The following is a 13,206-nucleotide window of genomic DNA, read 5'->3' on the forward strand; positions in this document are numbered from 1 at the left end:
AATAATATTTCGCCAGGATATCGTCAGGATATCGGTTGACGCGAAATTGATTTTACAAATTCAGCGCGACCTTCTATCAATGACAGGACAAGTTCGCAGTGCAGTGACCTCCCACGTGTTCCGCATGCGGAACGAAACGCCCGCGTAGCGTCATAACTTCGCGCTCGTAAACCTCCGGCGGCGAAACGAACGACACTTGCGCAAAGCACGGTCCTGTTGCACTTTAGGGGTCAAAATGCATCAGCGGGTTAAATCTCGAGTAGAGAGGATTCCACTTTTGCGCAACAAGCACTTGCAAGCGATTTAGCGTTAAAAGAAATGCTGCTTAAAGTGCTCGAATACGCTTTGTGTGCCAACAATTCATAAAATAACGTAACTATTCTCTGATGATTATTCTCTCTATTTCTCTCTTTGACATTATATAAATTATTGATATCATATATTTTTTTTCTCTTTATATAAGCATGTATTATTAATTATTATTCATGTATTATTAATTATATATTAACTAGGGATTTGTGTGTGTGTCTATTAATTAGGACAATCTGTCCTAATCGCTATCCGCATATGCAAAAAGAAATACTTTTGTAACGTTAATAGAATTAAATTTATATAAATTAGAGAATTTTCTCAATACTTTCAACATTAATTAATTAGTGGATTAAAGTTATTTTATATTTCGCTCGATTTTGCCATTAATTAGAGGCTAAGAATTTTTTATAACTGTTCAATATAATCTTATTAAATATTTATATTTATACACACACATACACATTTAATAGTAAATTATTATCCAAATATTTGATAAGAGATAGCTCCTTCGTATAACGAAGATCGAAATAAATGTTGCTTCAACAGAATTTATTTCCCTCGATTGGAACGAAAATTTTCCACTCGCTAGAAATCCTTCGATGCGCGTTGGGACCTAAACGATCTCGTTACAACCACTTCCGTTTCCGTTGTCGACGCTGGCACGCAGAGACACGATCGATCTGGCGTCTGGTAGGCTTCCGTCTCATTTTATCCTTTCTTCTAGCTTGGAATATTTTCTGCTTTTAGGAATAAAGTTTCTTTCTTTTTAAGACAGTATTAAAACTTTTTTTTTTATTTGTCTATTGTCATTTCTATTATGTAGATAATTAATTTTTCGTTATTTATTTATTTAAAATATATACATATATATAATTTATTTATATTAACTTGTCGTTTTTATTTTAATGAAGTTCAGATTGGAATAATCAATAATCAATTCTTTCTCTCGTTAGAATTTTCCTACTCTCTTTTCAAGTACAAATATTCTGAATCGTGATACGATATGAGCAATAATATATCAATACTTGGACATAGAACAATTATTATGTATCCATTCTCTTAAGTAAAATCTGTGTATTATCATTGATAAGAGTGATCTCGATTATAGCGTTATAAACGGTAAAATTTCGATGAGAAGAATCAATCGACGATAATGGCTGATTATTCGGCGAAATCTTATTGTCATAATCAACAAGACGAAGGGAGGAGGGAAATGTGTCTACCGAATGTCTACTGAAAATCACTTAAATACTCACTAATCTTCGATGAAATCTTATTAAAGCAATAGCTTATACATTATTGTTAAATATACAACATCAAGGCATCTTGGGGTCTTAGCGAATAAATTTCTCCCTATCCATCCCGATCTCGCACATTCTCTCGCCCACCTTTTCCCATAACCGCAGCATCACGGCCATTACCAATCCGTCTGCAACGCAGGCCGATGGCCTTTTCGCCCGCTTCGTCTCCTCATCTCGTTCCTTGTTCCTCGGCCCGGCAACATGACTATACATATACCGTCACTGCCACCGCCGCGCCGAGTATCGATCGCGGTCGATGCTCGCCCGACGAGTGAAATAACATTAATGAAGGGGTGAAGGAGAGAGGGAGGGACAGATGGTGCAACCGCTTCCCTGGTTTGGGGCTGAAGAATGATCCGGCAGTGACATTGAAATTACAGACTGAAGTACACGCGAGAAATGTATACGCTCCTCCCGATTTATACGATACGATAATCTTTGTTAGCGCAAACATTCTTGATGTTTGATTCTTTATTTATTAATTATTTTAATTTTTAATTTTCACGTTGACGTTTAATTTTAATTTAACTTTAATTATTAACGATTATCAAGATTTTTCAAAGATTCGTGCGATTTTCCATCTGCTTCGGATGTTTCGAAGAATTCGCAGACGATGTTTCTCTGGAAAGAAATATCGCGAGTTTCATAATATATTCCGAAGTTTTGTAGAGTTTGAAAAAAAATTTTGAACCCATAAAATTAGAATCGAGTTCAAGATGTTACACATATTAACAATATATTATATATTTAAATTGTCACAATTTAAGGAGCGAATTATCGAGAAATCTGTGAATTGTCTGGCAAATCTTAGGCAAATTCTTTTCATAAAGGATATCGTGATCACACGTGGCATTTCGAATGTTTAATTTGTAATTACAGTGTTTGCAAACTGGCGAGATTTTGGATTTCTCAAAGATTTCGGAAAATTTCCCCGGATCGCTCCTATATTCGTTCGTCGAAAAGTTTCTTTTCGCTCACCCCGTAGAGAAGCACGCGTTGCTTGCCGGGCTGCGTGGAAGGGCGATGCACCAACGATTACCGTTGCCGAAGGGCGGCGGTTGCCGCCAATCCCCCCTCCCCCTCTCCTTGATACCCTCCGCTCCACCACTACCATCACCATCGCCACCACTACTCGCGCCAGCGAGTGGCAACGGACTCTACCCTCGTCGAAACAACCCCGGTTCGAAGGGTTGGGGCGGTCGATGCAGCGTCACCATGGTAACCAGACGCGCCGTCCGCCACCCCTTCCCACGGTGCATTCAACCGCGGGGCTCGCGATCCGCGTTCGAAAATGCAACGGTAACGGGAATTATCCTCTAACCAAGGACACGTTTCTCTCCCCGCGCGCGCGAACCATGTAGCATTTTTTATTCAACGCTTCATCCCCATTTCGCGTCGCGAGAGTGGAGGAATTAACCCGTTATATCCCGTCGTGTGCCGCTTGATTTGTCATACTTGCGTCACACATGGTCATTGGCAATATTCCTTTATTCTTTCCCCAACGATCTTCGATAATCGAGACAGTGCAGAGGCAGATGTTAAGATAAAATAAAAACACAATGGGAATATGCAATGGATAAAATTGCCAAGTTTTCAACGTATAAAAAAAAAAAAATAAACTTGAATGAATAAACGGAAACATATAGTCGTGGCTTTTCGTTACAACTTGTTGGAATTATTTTACACACATAGAATATTTCAACATGAATGAATTTAATTTTAATACAATATAATAGATATTTAAACGACTTGCAGTTTGCCTTTTTCATCATATCATATATTTTGTATAAATTTTTTTATGATATCTATGCGATACTTTGGTTAATAAAATGATGTTTTGTGATTTTCCTAATCTCGCTAAAAAATACTTTTTCTTTAGATTCTGAAAATTATTTATTCCGTTAAAAAAAAAAAAACGAAAAGAGTGTATATTAATCCTTGGATAACGAACAGTGTAACAGCTACACACACATGATAACGGACGCTGAATCAATTTTGATCCGTAGCAAAATTTTTATAATACATCGCGAAATGAGATTTTATAATATGGATTTTAATTTTATGTGTGTGTGTGTGTGCGTACGTTGTATTGTAATTTAAAATATTCATTCCCTTGAAAAATATTACTTGTGATCTGATAATTAAAAGAAAAGAAATATTTTTTAAATAAAATTATTGAAACTTCGGTACAATACATACTTGAAATATTTGTTTCGATTATCGCACGAGTCGTAAAACGTTTTTAATATATGAGTTACACATGAATAATCCCGGTGAAGAGTTACCGATACGATCTACATCGTTAAAATACGATGCCTGCTTGAAATATATTTCCTAAATATAAAAATATTTTATTCAGCTCGAAAATATTCTACACGTTTACATTATTTTAATGCACATACATTTACACTTGGTAATGGCGTGAATTCACTTTCAGTGAATTTATCGCGGCTGCCATGCGTTACGCTCTTCGCGATTTTGTTGGCCTCGGTATGTTAAACGCGGCTTTCCGGCGACCTCGACTCCACGGACGCTTCCCTCAGGAGCGTTCACCTTTTATCTCGGGGAGTTAATCGAAATTCTTGCACGAAGACAGCGCGCGCGAGAAGAGTAGCTAGTGTTGTAACGCTTTGAAAAGCGTTTCCTGGAGCAGATGCTCTTTGTTCTCTTAGTTCGCCTCCATTCTTTCCTCTCTGTCTTTCTTTGCTTCGCTTCCTCATCTCGCTCGCGTTCAACGTTCAACACTGTATCTGTCGATTCCTTGACCGCTTACCTTACTTGAATACAAAAGAAAAATGAATATAAATGATTTTAATGTCACGGTCCTCTTCTTTCTCTCTCTCTCTCTTTCTCCTTGCGTAGGCTTTATTTTTGTCAATGACGAACACAGCTATTCGCTATTCGAAGCTTCTGAGGAACAAAATATCTTCGCTTAAACGGATTTCGCACGTCGAGGTCGCTGAAAAATGCTTTATATCTCTCCCTCCCTCGCATTCTCTTTTCTTCCACCTCGGTATTTTATCCTTCTCTCTGCTTCTCCTCCTCCTCCTCCTTCTTCCGAGCGTGGAAAAGCCGAGTGTATCGTCGCACGGTACCCGATAAATTCGCTCTGCGTTTAGTGGGAGAGAAGTACGATAACCTTCGTATTCGTGACCTTGGACTCGCGGTCTACACCAGTCCTCCCTCGTTCTTCCTTTTCCTTCGCGGTCGGCGCGCATCCTTCCCTTTCCTCTCCGGCCCCCTTAGGCTGATCTCACTTCTCTTCTCGCTGCCAGGTGAAACATGGCCGTCCGGCTCGAGCGATTTAATTAGAGGGACGAGAGACCTTTGCTTGTCGCGTATCGCGCGAATAACTGCTAACGCGTCGGGGTTGCAAAGAGGAAAAAAAGAAAAAAGGACACACGCGTGGGAATCGCGATAAAAGAGAAGTTGGAGATAGGAAACGCTGTAATAACGATTACCCGCCAACGACTCGGCGACTCTTGAGAAACAGCCAGGAGCGATAGTTAATGATTATTACAAGGTTATTATGGTATTATTATGGCGCACCGAATACCAGTATAATATAATGGATATCATCGCCGCGATGCGAAACAATACGATATTCTTTCGTCGCTATCTGGAAGATACGAGCTGCACGGATAAAACATTTTTAACAGAGCGCTGTTAAAAACTTTGTTTTACACGAGTGTGTATACAAGCGGCAAATGACACGTGAGCTTTTCAAAAATGAAACTTCACTTTTTTGTAAACATTTTAATTTTAGCACGAAAGCACTAATTATCTGTTTTAATATTAAAATTAAAAAATTTGCAAAAAGCGTAGTCGATGAGCTTAGTTTTTGAGAAGCTTATACAATATATCAAAATCTGTGTATAATTAACGACGTTTCGATAAAAAGTTTAATAAAAAAAGTTTCAATAAAAAAATCACTAGTTGATGGGGAATGAAAATTACGCGAATATAATAATTGCTGATCTTTTACAAATGACAATTGTTAAAAAATGGAACAATAGAGGATTTTTTTCGATCGAGACTACCAAGTCTCTACAACGGCGCGCGTTCTACTTCTAAAATGTAACGACGGAATGAGAGAGCTTTAAACTAATCGGTGTGTCTTTCTACTTGCAGGGATGCCGGTTGACTGAAGATGGCCTCGCCGACACCCTCGCTGGAATCGCGCGCGAATTCCCTCGGGTCCCCGGTCTCGCTGTCCCCGGTAACAGTGAGCGGCAGTTCGCCGCCTGCTAGCGATTCGGCGATCTGCGACGTCGACAGCTGCGATTTGTGCCTGGACGCGCCGAAGTCGGGCGAGGATCCGTGCCCGCGCTGCCGGCTGGGTAGCACCGGTCGCACCCGCTGCACCGGCTGCAAGTCCAGTTCGGCCGACGCTGTGGCGCGTTGTTACAACTGCGACCAGTTTCTCTGTCCGAATTGCGTAATGGCGCATCAGTTTATGCTCTGTTTCGAGGGTCATCGGGTGCTGAACCTGGCCGACTCCAAGTTGGAGACCGTCGGCGGCAATGGCAGCGGCGGCGGTAATGGCGGCGGCGGTGGCACGATTACCGCCACAACGGAATTACCCAAGACCACCTGCAACGGCAGCAACGGCGGGAGCGGCGGAGGTAATAGCTTAGTGATCAACGGCAGTAGCGGTAACGGCAACAACAGCGAGAAGGTGCACTTTTGCACGCGACACAAGCAGGAGATAATCAAGTATTTCTGCCGGAGCTGCAACGTGCCGATATGCAAGGAGTGCACGCTGACGGAGCACGCGGCGCCGCTACACGACTGCGCCCACATCTCGGACGTGGGCGCTCAGCAGATCGAGGCGTTGGTGCGGACCGTCCAGGAATGCCGCGCAAAAGCGGCGGACGCCCGTGCGGCCGTCAAGGCGGCGGATCACAGCGCTGCGGTGCTACAGGTGCAGTATCATAAGGCGCAGAACGAGATCAACGATACATTTCAGTTCTATCGATCGATGCTGGACGAGCGGAAGCAGGAGTTGTTGAAGGAACTCGACTCGGTGTTCTCGACGAAACAGATCTCCCTCAACGTACTCGGGCAACGCGCCAACGAGATGGCGGACAAGATTATGCAGGCCTGCGACTTCGTCGAGCGCGTCACCAAGGTTACCACCATTACCGATCTTCTCATAGTCAAGAAGGTCTTCGAGTCCAAACTCCAGACGCTGCTCAATTATACACCAAACACGGATATAGCCAATCAGACCGCGGATCTCGAGTTCGTCAGCAATTACCAGGCGATACAAGTAGGCGTGAGAAATACTTTCGGTTACGTGCGGAGTAGTAGTAGTAGCGAAAACAGCGCCGGCTCGATCGGCAAGCAGCCACCGATCGCACGACCTACTGCCTTGTCGAGCAACGGCATCGGCAGCAGCGGCAACAACATCAGCAACGGACCGGGAAACGGTGCGGGCTCCTTGGGCGGTCTTCTCCTGGACCGTACTTACAGTAACGGCCTGATCTCCTCCGGTATGAATTGTGGCTCGTCGTCGTCGCCTTCCTCGATCGACACTATCAGCACCGTGATCTCGAAACGTTTCAGCTCGGCCAACAGCCTAGGCCCATTCTCCACGACGATCAGTGATGTTAATCTGAACGGCATGAACGCCAATCCGTACGAAAAGTGGAGCAACGGCGGTAGCGACGCTTATCCGGTCGTAACGACGAACGACCATTTCGCGATGCCGTCGGCGGTAGCCGTGGCGGCAAATAACGCGCCCGGCGATTCCGTCCTCGATCTGACATCCAAGTTGATGTCCGCTACCGCGATATTCCCGCCCAAATCGCAGATCAAACGGCAGAAGATGATCTACCACTGCAAATTCGGCGAATTCGGTGTAATGGAGGGCCAATTTACGGAACCGTCGGGCGTTGCCGTAAATGCGCAAAACGACATCATTGTCGCCGACACAAACAACCACCGCATTCAGATCTTTGACAAGGAGGGCAGATTTAAATTTCAGTTTGGCGAGTGCGGTAAACGCGACGGTCAACTGCTTTACCCGAATCGGGTCGCAGTCGTGAAGACATCCGGCGACATTATCGTCACGGAACGTTCGCCGACACATCAGATACAGATTTACAATCAATACGGCCAGTTTGTGCGCAAATTTGGCGCCAACATCCTCCAACATCCGCGTGGCGTCACCGTCGACTCGAAGGGACGTATTGTCGTAGTGGAGTGCAAGGTAATGCGCGTCATTATCTTTGATCAGACCGGTAATGTCCTGCAAAAGTTCGGCTGTTCGAAGCACCTCGAATTCCCGAATGGCGTGGTGGTGAATGACAAACAGGAGATCTTCATCAGCGACAATCGCGCCCACTGCGTCAAGGTTTTCAATTACGAGGGTGCTTATCTACGACAGATTGGCGGTGAGGGCATCACCAACTATCCTATCGGCGTAGGCATCAACACTCACGGCGAGATACTGATAGCGGACAATCATAACAACTTCAATCTAACCATCTTCACGCAAGACGGTCAACTGGTCTCGGCCCTAGAGAGCAAGGTCAAGCACGCGCAGTGTTTCGACGTGGCGTTAATGGACGACGGCTCGGTAGTGCTCGCCAGCAAGGACTATCGGCTCTACATATACCGTTATGTGCAGGTGCCGCCGATCGGCATGTAGAGTAGCGACGCGTCACGACGACGACGATGATCGTCGTGCGCCAGTGTCAACATTTGTCATCGTATCATCACCATCATTCTCGTCATCGTCATCATCGCAGCTCCACATCGTTGGACGGCCGCGCGGGATCACCGCGATCTCGTCGATCTTTCCTTTCACCTACGCTCACCTGTCTTCTCCTACATCCGCCGTTCTATCACCAACGCTCGCGCGCTCGATTCACCACTGTTGCCATCACCTTCTTCGTCCGCCCCCATCTACGAGACCCCATTTCACGAACCGCTCATCATTAGAGAAGGGGCGCACCATACGCTCCGTATACGCGAGGGTTTGACTCCCTCGAGCGAGTGTCGTTCACGCGGCAAGAATGGAGTCTTCGAAGCATTTCTCCTGTGGACTCCGCCGTACGATATCATCGGACATCATCGACATCATCGACGGTATGCGAGAAAGCATAGCGCGCGCGCGCGCGCGCGTTTCCCTCGATACTTTCTCCGCGTCTTCGCGAGCGGCGGCCCGTTTTGCGCGGACGAAAAGGAGGAGACACGCGACGCCCTATATGTAACCCTCGCGACATCGAATGTCGAGGACCCGCAACAAGAGAGAGAGAGAGAGAGAGAGAGAGAGAGAGAGAAAGAAAGAGAGAGGACGTAATCAACCTTGCTGCCCCGACAAATTCGCGCGCGCTTCTTTCTTCGCACGTACGCGCCGTATATACGCGTGCGCGTGCGCGATAACTTACTTGTTAATGTTGTTATAATACTGAAAATACTGTTGTTGTTGTTTAGTTGTAGAGCTCGCCGCCGCTAGTCACTTCCCCCCTCGCCTTCCACTCTTCCCTGTTCTCCTTCCTCTTCCCTTTGCACCCCTTACCAATCCTCCCTTCTTCTTTCCCTTCCCCTATCCCGAACTAACCACGATCTTCTCTCTGAGACCTTGTCCGATAATTATACACCGAGAAGCGCGTTTCTATTCGGCGACACGGGCCGACGTGCAAACGTCAGGCACGCGTGCCTGAATCGACGCGCGTTTACACGTTTTCGTTGCTCTCTCCGACATGGTGGTCGATCAGTGTGTCATTTCCAGTTACCGCGGTTCGAAGCGTCCTCGTGCAAAAGTTTGCGAGGACCGCATTGTCGCAGATACTATTATTTCATCGTATTCTCCTGAAAGAACCACTAAGGTCCACGCGATATTGCAATCGTTTGCGCGGATCTTAATGGTTTCAGTCTCTGGTCCTACGACGGGACAAACGAAACTGGACCCTATATTGAACGGCTTGTATGATCTTAGATTGCAAGTTACTGACCCATACGCATTGTCAATATGTCCCGAGCAGCGGTCTTTCGTTAATTGGTTTCTCAAATTATTTACGCGCTATCTGAATGGATAATTGGTTGATTTTATTGAGGTAAAACAACCAATTGATCCATGCGACATTGATATGATTGCGTCAAATAATTTGAGAAAGTATTTAGATATAATTATATTAGATGAAATTTCAATATAACATTTCAGTGTAGCGTCGACAGATTTAGATGACAGTTGAATCGTGTGCGGAAGTGTGTTTAATAGAGCTTTGCTGATCATCTGAGACCAACGATGATTGAGTCGTCACGAGAATCGTAGATTTCCAATAAACAAGACGTCTATATATTTACGAATCGATAGATCGATCGGTATCCCCGTCATCAAATTTCCTCTTTGCGATTATTTTCGCATCCGGACTTTTTTTTCTTTTTTGTGTATAATGATTATCGACAATTCCTACGGAAATTCATCCTGAGGTGCGTTTCGTATTTAATTATGACTTAAGCGACAATGTCGAACGGTCATCGTGCACGTGTTTATTTCTCCTCGATTCAATTTATTGTTATTGATTAGTTTTTTTTTTATCTAGTTAATTTCTAATTTATCTCTCGTGTGCATTTCTGTTATTTTATCGCGACGTTGAATTTGAGCCGATCTATATTAAATACTTAATCGTACGCACAGTTTTTCTAGTTAGTTTTATTTACTGTAAGATTCGCCTTGATAAATTTAGCAACCGCTCACTTTTATTGGCAAACGACGTTATTCAATACATTTAAAATATTATTCTTCGCGAAGGATACGTAAATAATTCACCCGAGGAAACAAAGTACGAAATCCTGATGTAAGTAAGTCGCTCATAGATTGACGGCGCAGATAAATTGACGGAGAATAAAGATTGTTTAATTCGCGCGGAGAGATATGCAGGAATCGTCGAGCGTTTCGTAGAGATTAGAATGGCGTAGTATTATATTAGGAATGAAGTTTTATGAAAAGAAGTAGAGTGCACACATAGTATTTCGAGCGTTTCCGCTATGTATAATGACGACATTAATTTGCCGAAATTTATACTCGCCCTTTGTAGCAGAAAATGTAGCAATCACGCATGTTCATCGTTTATATCATCATCCTCGTCAACGAACGAAAGCGTTGCTTTCTCCAACTTCCCATCCTTGGGCTCTTCTTTCTCTTCTCTCTTTTCTTTTTTTTTATTTTATTTTATTATTATTATTTTTTTTTATTATTATTATTATTATTATTATCATTATTATCCTAGTAGTATCGTAGAGCGTATAGTAGCTATTAGTCATTTTAGTAAACGTGTAAGACTTTCCTTTTTCCGCTCTGTATCTCGTTCTCTCGATAAGTTATCGCAACTATTGTGGGACATATTTCTGGTTTTTCTCTGATTTCCGCTTGTGTCGTTGCTGCTTTACGTTCTAGTATTTCGATAAAAACGCCAACGAGATTAGAATCAATATCCTCTGATTACCCCTTCCGCGATTGTCGCGCAGCCGTTTTAGGTTCGCGTCGGCATCATCGGTTTATTCTGCAACTTATAGTATTAATATATTTTGTTGGATAGAGATAAAGAATTACGCCAATCATACACACACGCGGGAATTCCCATAGTTCTCCGCCGCGCGGCTCCACGCACGTACATGTTTGCTCCATTATTATATTATATTTTTATTAATATTATTGTATTTTTTATTATTATATTATTACTATTATTAACGCTTGTGTGTTGCGACTTTCGATGTGACATATTCGATTGCCAATATGAGACGTTATTCAACGTCTCCCTTCCCTTGGTGGTATACTGTGAAGGGAAAAAGGCTAGCTGGCATATAATTCTAATTTTAACTCTATTAATCGACTACGAAGCCTCGCGGATTACAGATCTTCGATTACCGAATTATCATCGCTTGCGCAAACATCCGGCGCAATTTCGAAAGTTTCGGAGAGTCCTCTCAAATCGATCCAAAGCTTTCGAACTTGGCGCTTAATCGTCATTCATGAAAAAAGTTATTATATCAATCGGAAGATAGGATAGATTTTTTTTATGTGTAAATGAGCGATTAATTTAAACAAATTTTTTTTAAAGATTGAGCTCCCATTATACTCGATCTTGCAACATTTGCTTTCGATCAATTTGGATATTGTTTCAATTTGAAATAACAGATTTTTAAATTGATTAGTAAATAAGAATAAAAGTAAATAATATAACGATTTATTACAACAGTTGACCATCCGTGATTCGATTAGACATTAGACGAACAATAATTAAAATACGCGCGAACGTTTCTACGTCTTTGAATTCGATTTTCAAGACAATTGGTTGTAATCGAAGATACTGGGATAATCTGTGGTCATCGCTGTCTCGTGATTACTTGATTTGGTAGTCAAAATTTAAATAATTGAAGCTCCGGTATGAGCGGATATTCGTGATCGAGTTGAAAATTTTTGTTGACTTCAATTAATAATTAAAGATTTTGATCTGAAGATTTGAAAATTTTCGATCAGCTATTAAGCATTTATATAATGCTCGATCAAAGAGATAAATTGTGATTCAAGCGTTTTGTACCTGGTATATAAAGATTAATAAGATAAATTGCCATTATGAAGATGTGGCTTTTTGAGAAAGAGCAAGAAAGAGAGAAAAGAAATACATAATATATGATCGAGAACAAATGCAAATTTTCATGATGTTTATGCGAATGTTTATGTAAATCTCATAAAATTGATGTTTATAAATTGTGGAGTTCAGAGACGCGAGTTACGATAAACATTTTGCATCGTGCGATTAACAAATTTGTAATGTTTGACAGATACAGGTACACCATGGTAGATGTATTCAAAAAAATCGTAGATTCTTCAATTTCAACGCGAATTATGAATTTATTGTAATATTAATTACAATAAAAGACTACCGAACCAGGTGATCGTCGCAGATTCTCGTTCTTGTTCGCCCTTTAGATAAATCCCGCAAACATTCCGTGAATATTCTTATATCGATCTTCTTCTTTCGAATCGCGAATGATAAGGACGATTGGCAATCAGCTTTTTACATTCGTCGTTTGTCATTTCGATCGGAAGAATCGATGTTATCTTATTCTTGATCGCAAATTTTCTCGACACTTTTCCGATCGGAGAACGCCCTCGCGCGATGTACGAGGACCAAGCTCTAAGGACGAACAAGGACGATTAAGAATTTAACAGGGTGTCCAGGGAAAGAAAAAGAAACACCGAAGTGCAGGAATCGTCGAAAATTATTTTGATTATTCTCGTCTTTTTTTTTTCCACAGCTATTTATTTCAATATCTCTGTTTTAATCTTTCGATCAGTCCCATTTTCGCACCTCGCCTCGAGCAAACCGTCAAGCTGTTGCAACGTGAATCGATTGCGCGTTTCTTTTTTATTTACATTTTTTTTAAATAACTTGACAAAGACGGAACGCCAAGAGAGAAGGGCGCGAGAACGGGACATATAAATATTATTCTCCTTTCGAGAAAGAGACAAAAGAATATAAAATTTCGCGGTGCGAAGGAAAAAGAGAAACCGTGCACCATGGAGATGACATCACAAAGATATCTGTCCATTAGTATTTATATCGCATAAGCATGT

The 13,206-nt window shown here is 42.4% G+C and overlaps 1 protein-coding gene across 4 annotated transcripts in view; it reads left to right on the forward strand.

Annotated features, from left to right (window-relative positions):
- Brat (brain tumor) overlaps positions 1 to 12,959 on the forward strand; it is a 60,537-nt gene extending 47,578 nt beyond the window's left edge. For all 4 annotated transcript variants that reach the window (XM_070294446.1, XM_070294447.1, XM_070294449.1 and 1 more), the window contains one exon: positions 5,745 to 12,959. In XM_070294446.1, coding sequence (XP_070150547.1) covers positions 5,764 to 8,268 — 2,505 coding nt within the window. In that variant the 5' untranslated portion in view covers positions 5,745 to 5,763 and the 3' untranslated portion in view covers positions 8,269 to 12,959. The remainder of the gene's footprint in view (positions 1 to 5,744) is intronic.
- The last annotated feature ends 247 nt before the right edge of the window (positions 12,960 to 13,206 follow it).

This window comes from Polyergus mexicanus, unplaced genomic scaffold (genome assembly GCF_030449975.1).
Source record: "Polyergus mexicanus isolate NDT 795.1 unplaced genomic scaffold, iyPolMexi1.0 SCAF_4, whole genome shotgun sequence".
In the NCBI taxonomy this organism is placed as follows: domain Eukaryota; kingdom Metazoa; phylum Arthropoda; class Insecta; order Hymenoptera; family Formicidae; genus Polyergus; species Polyergus mexicanus.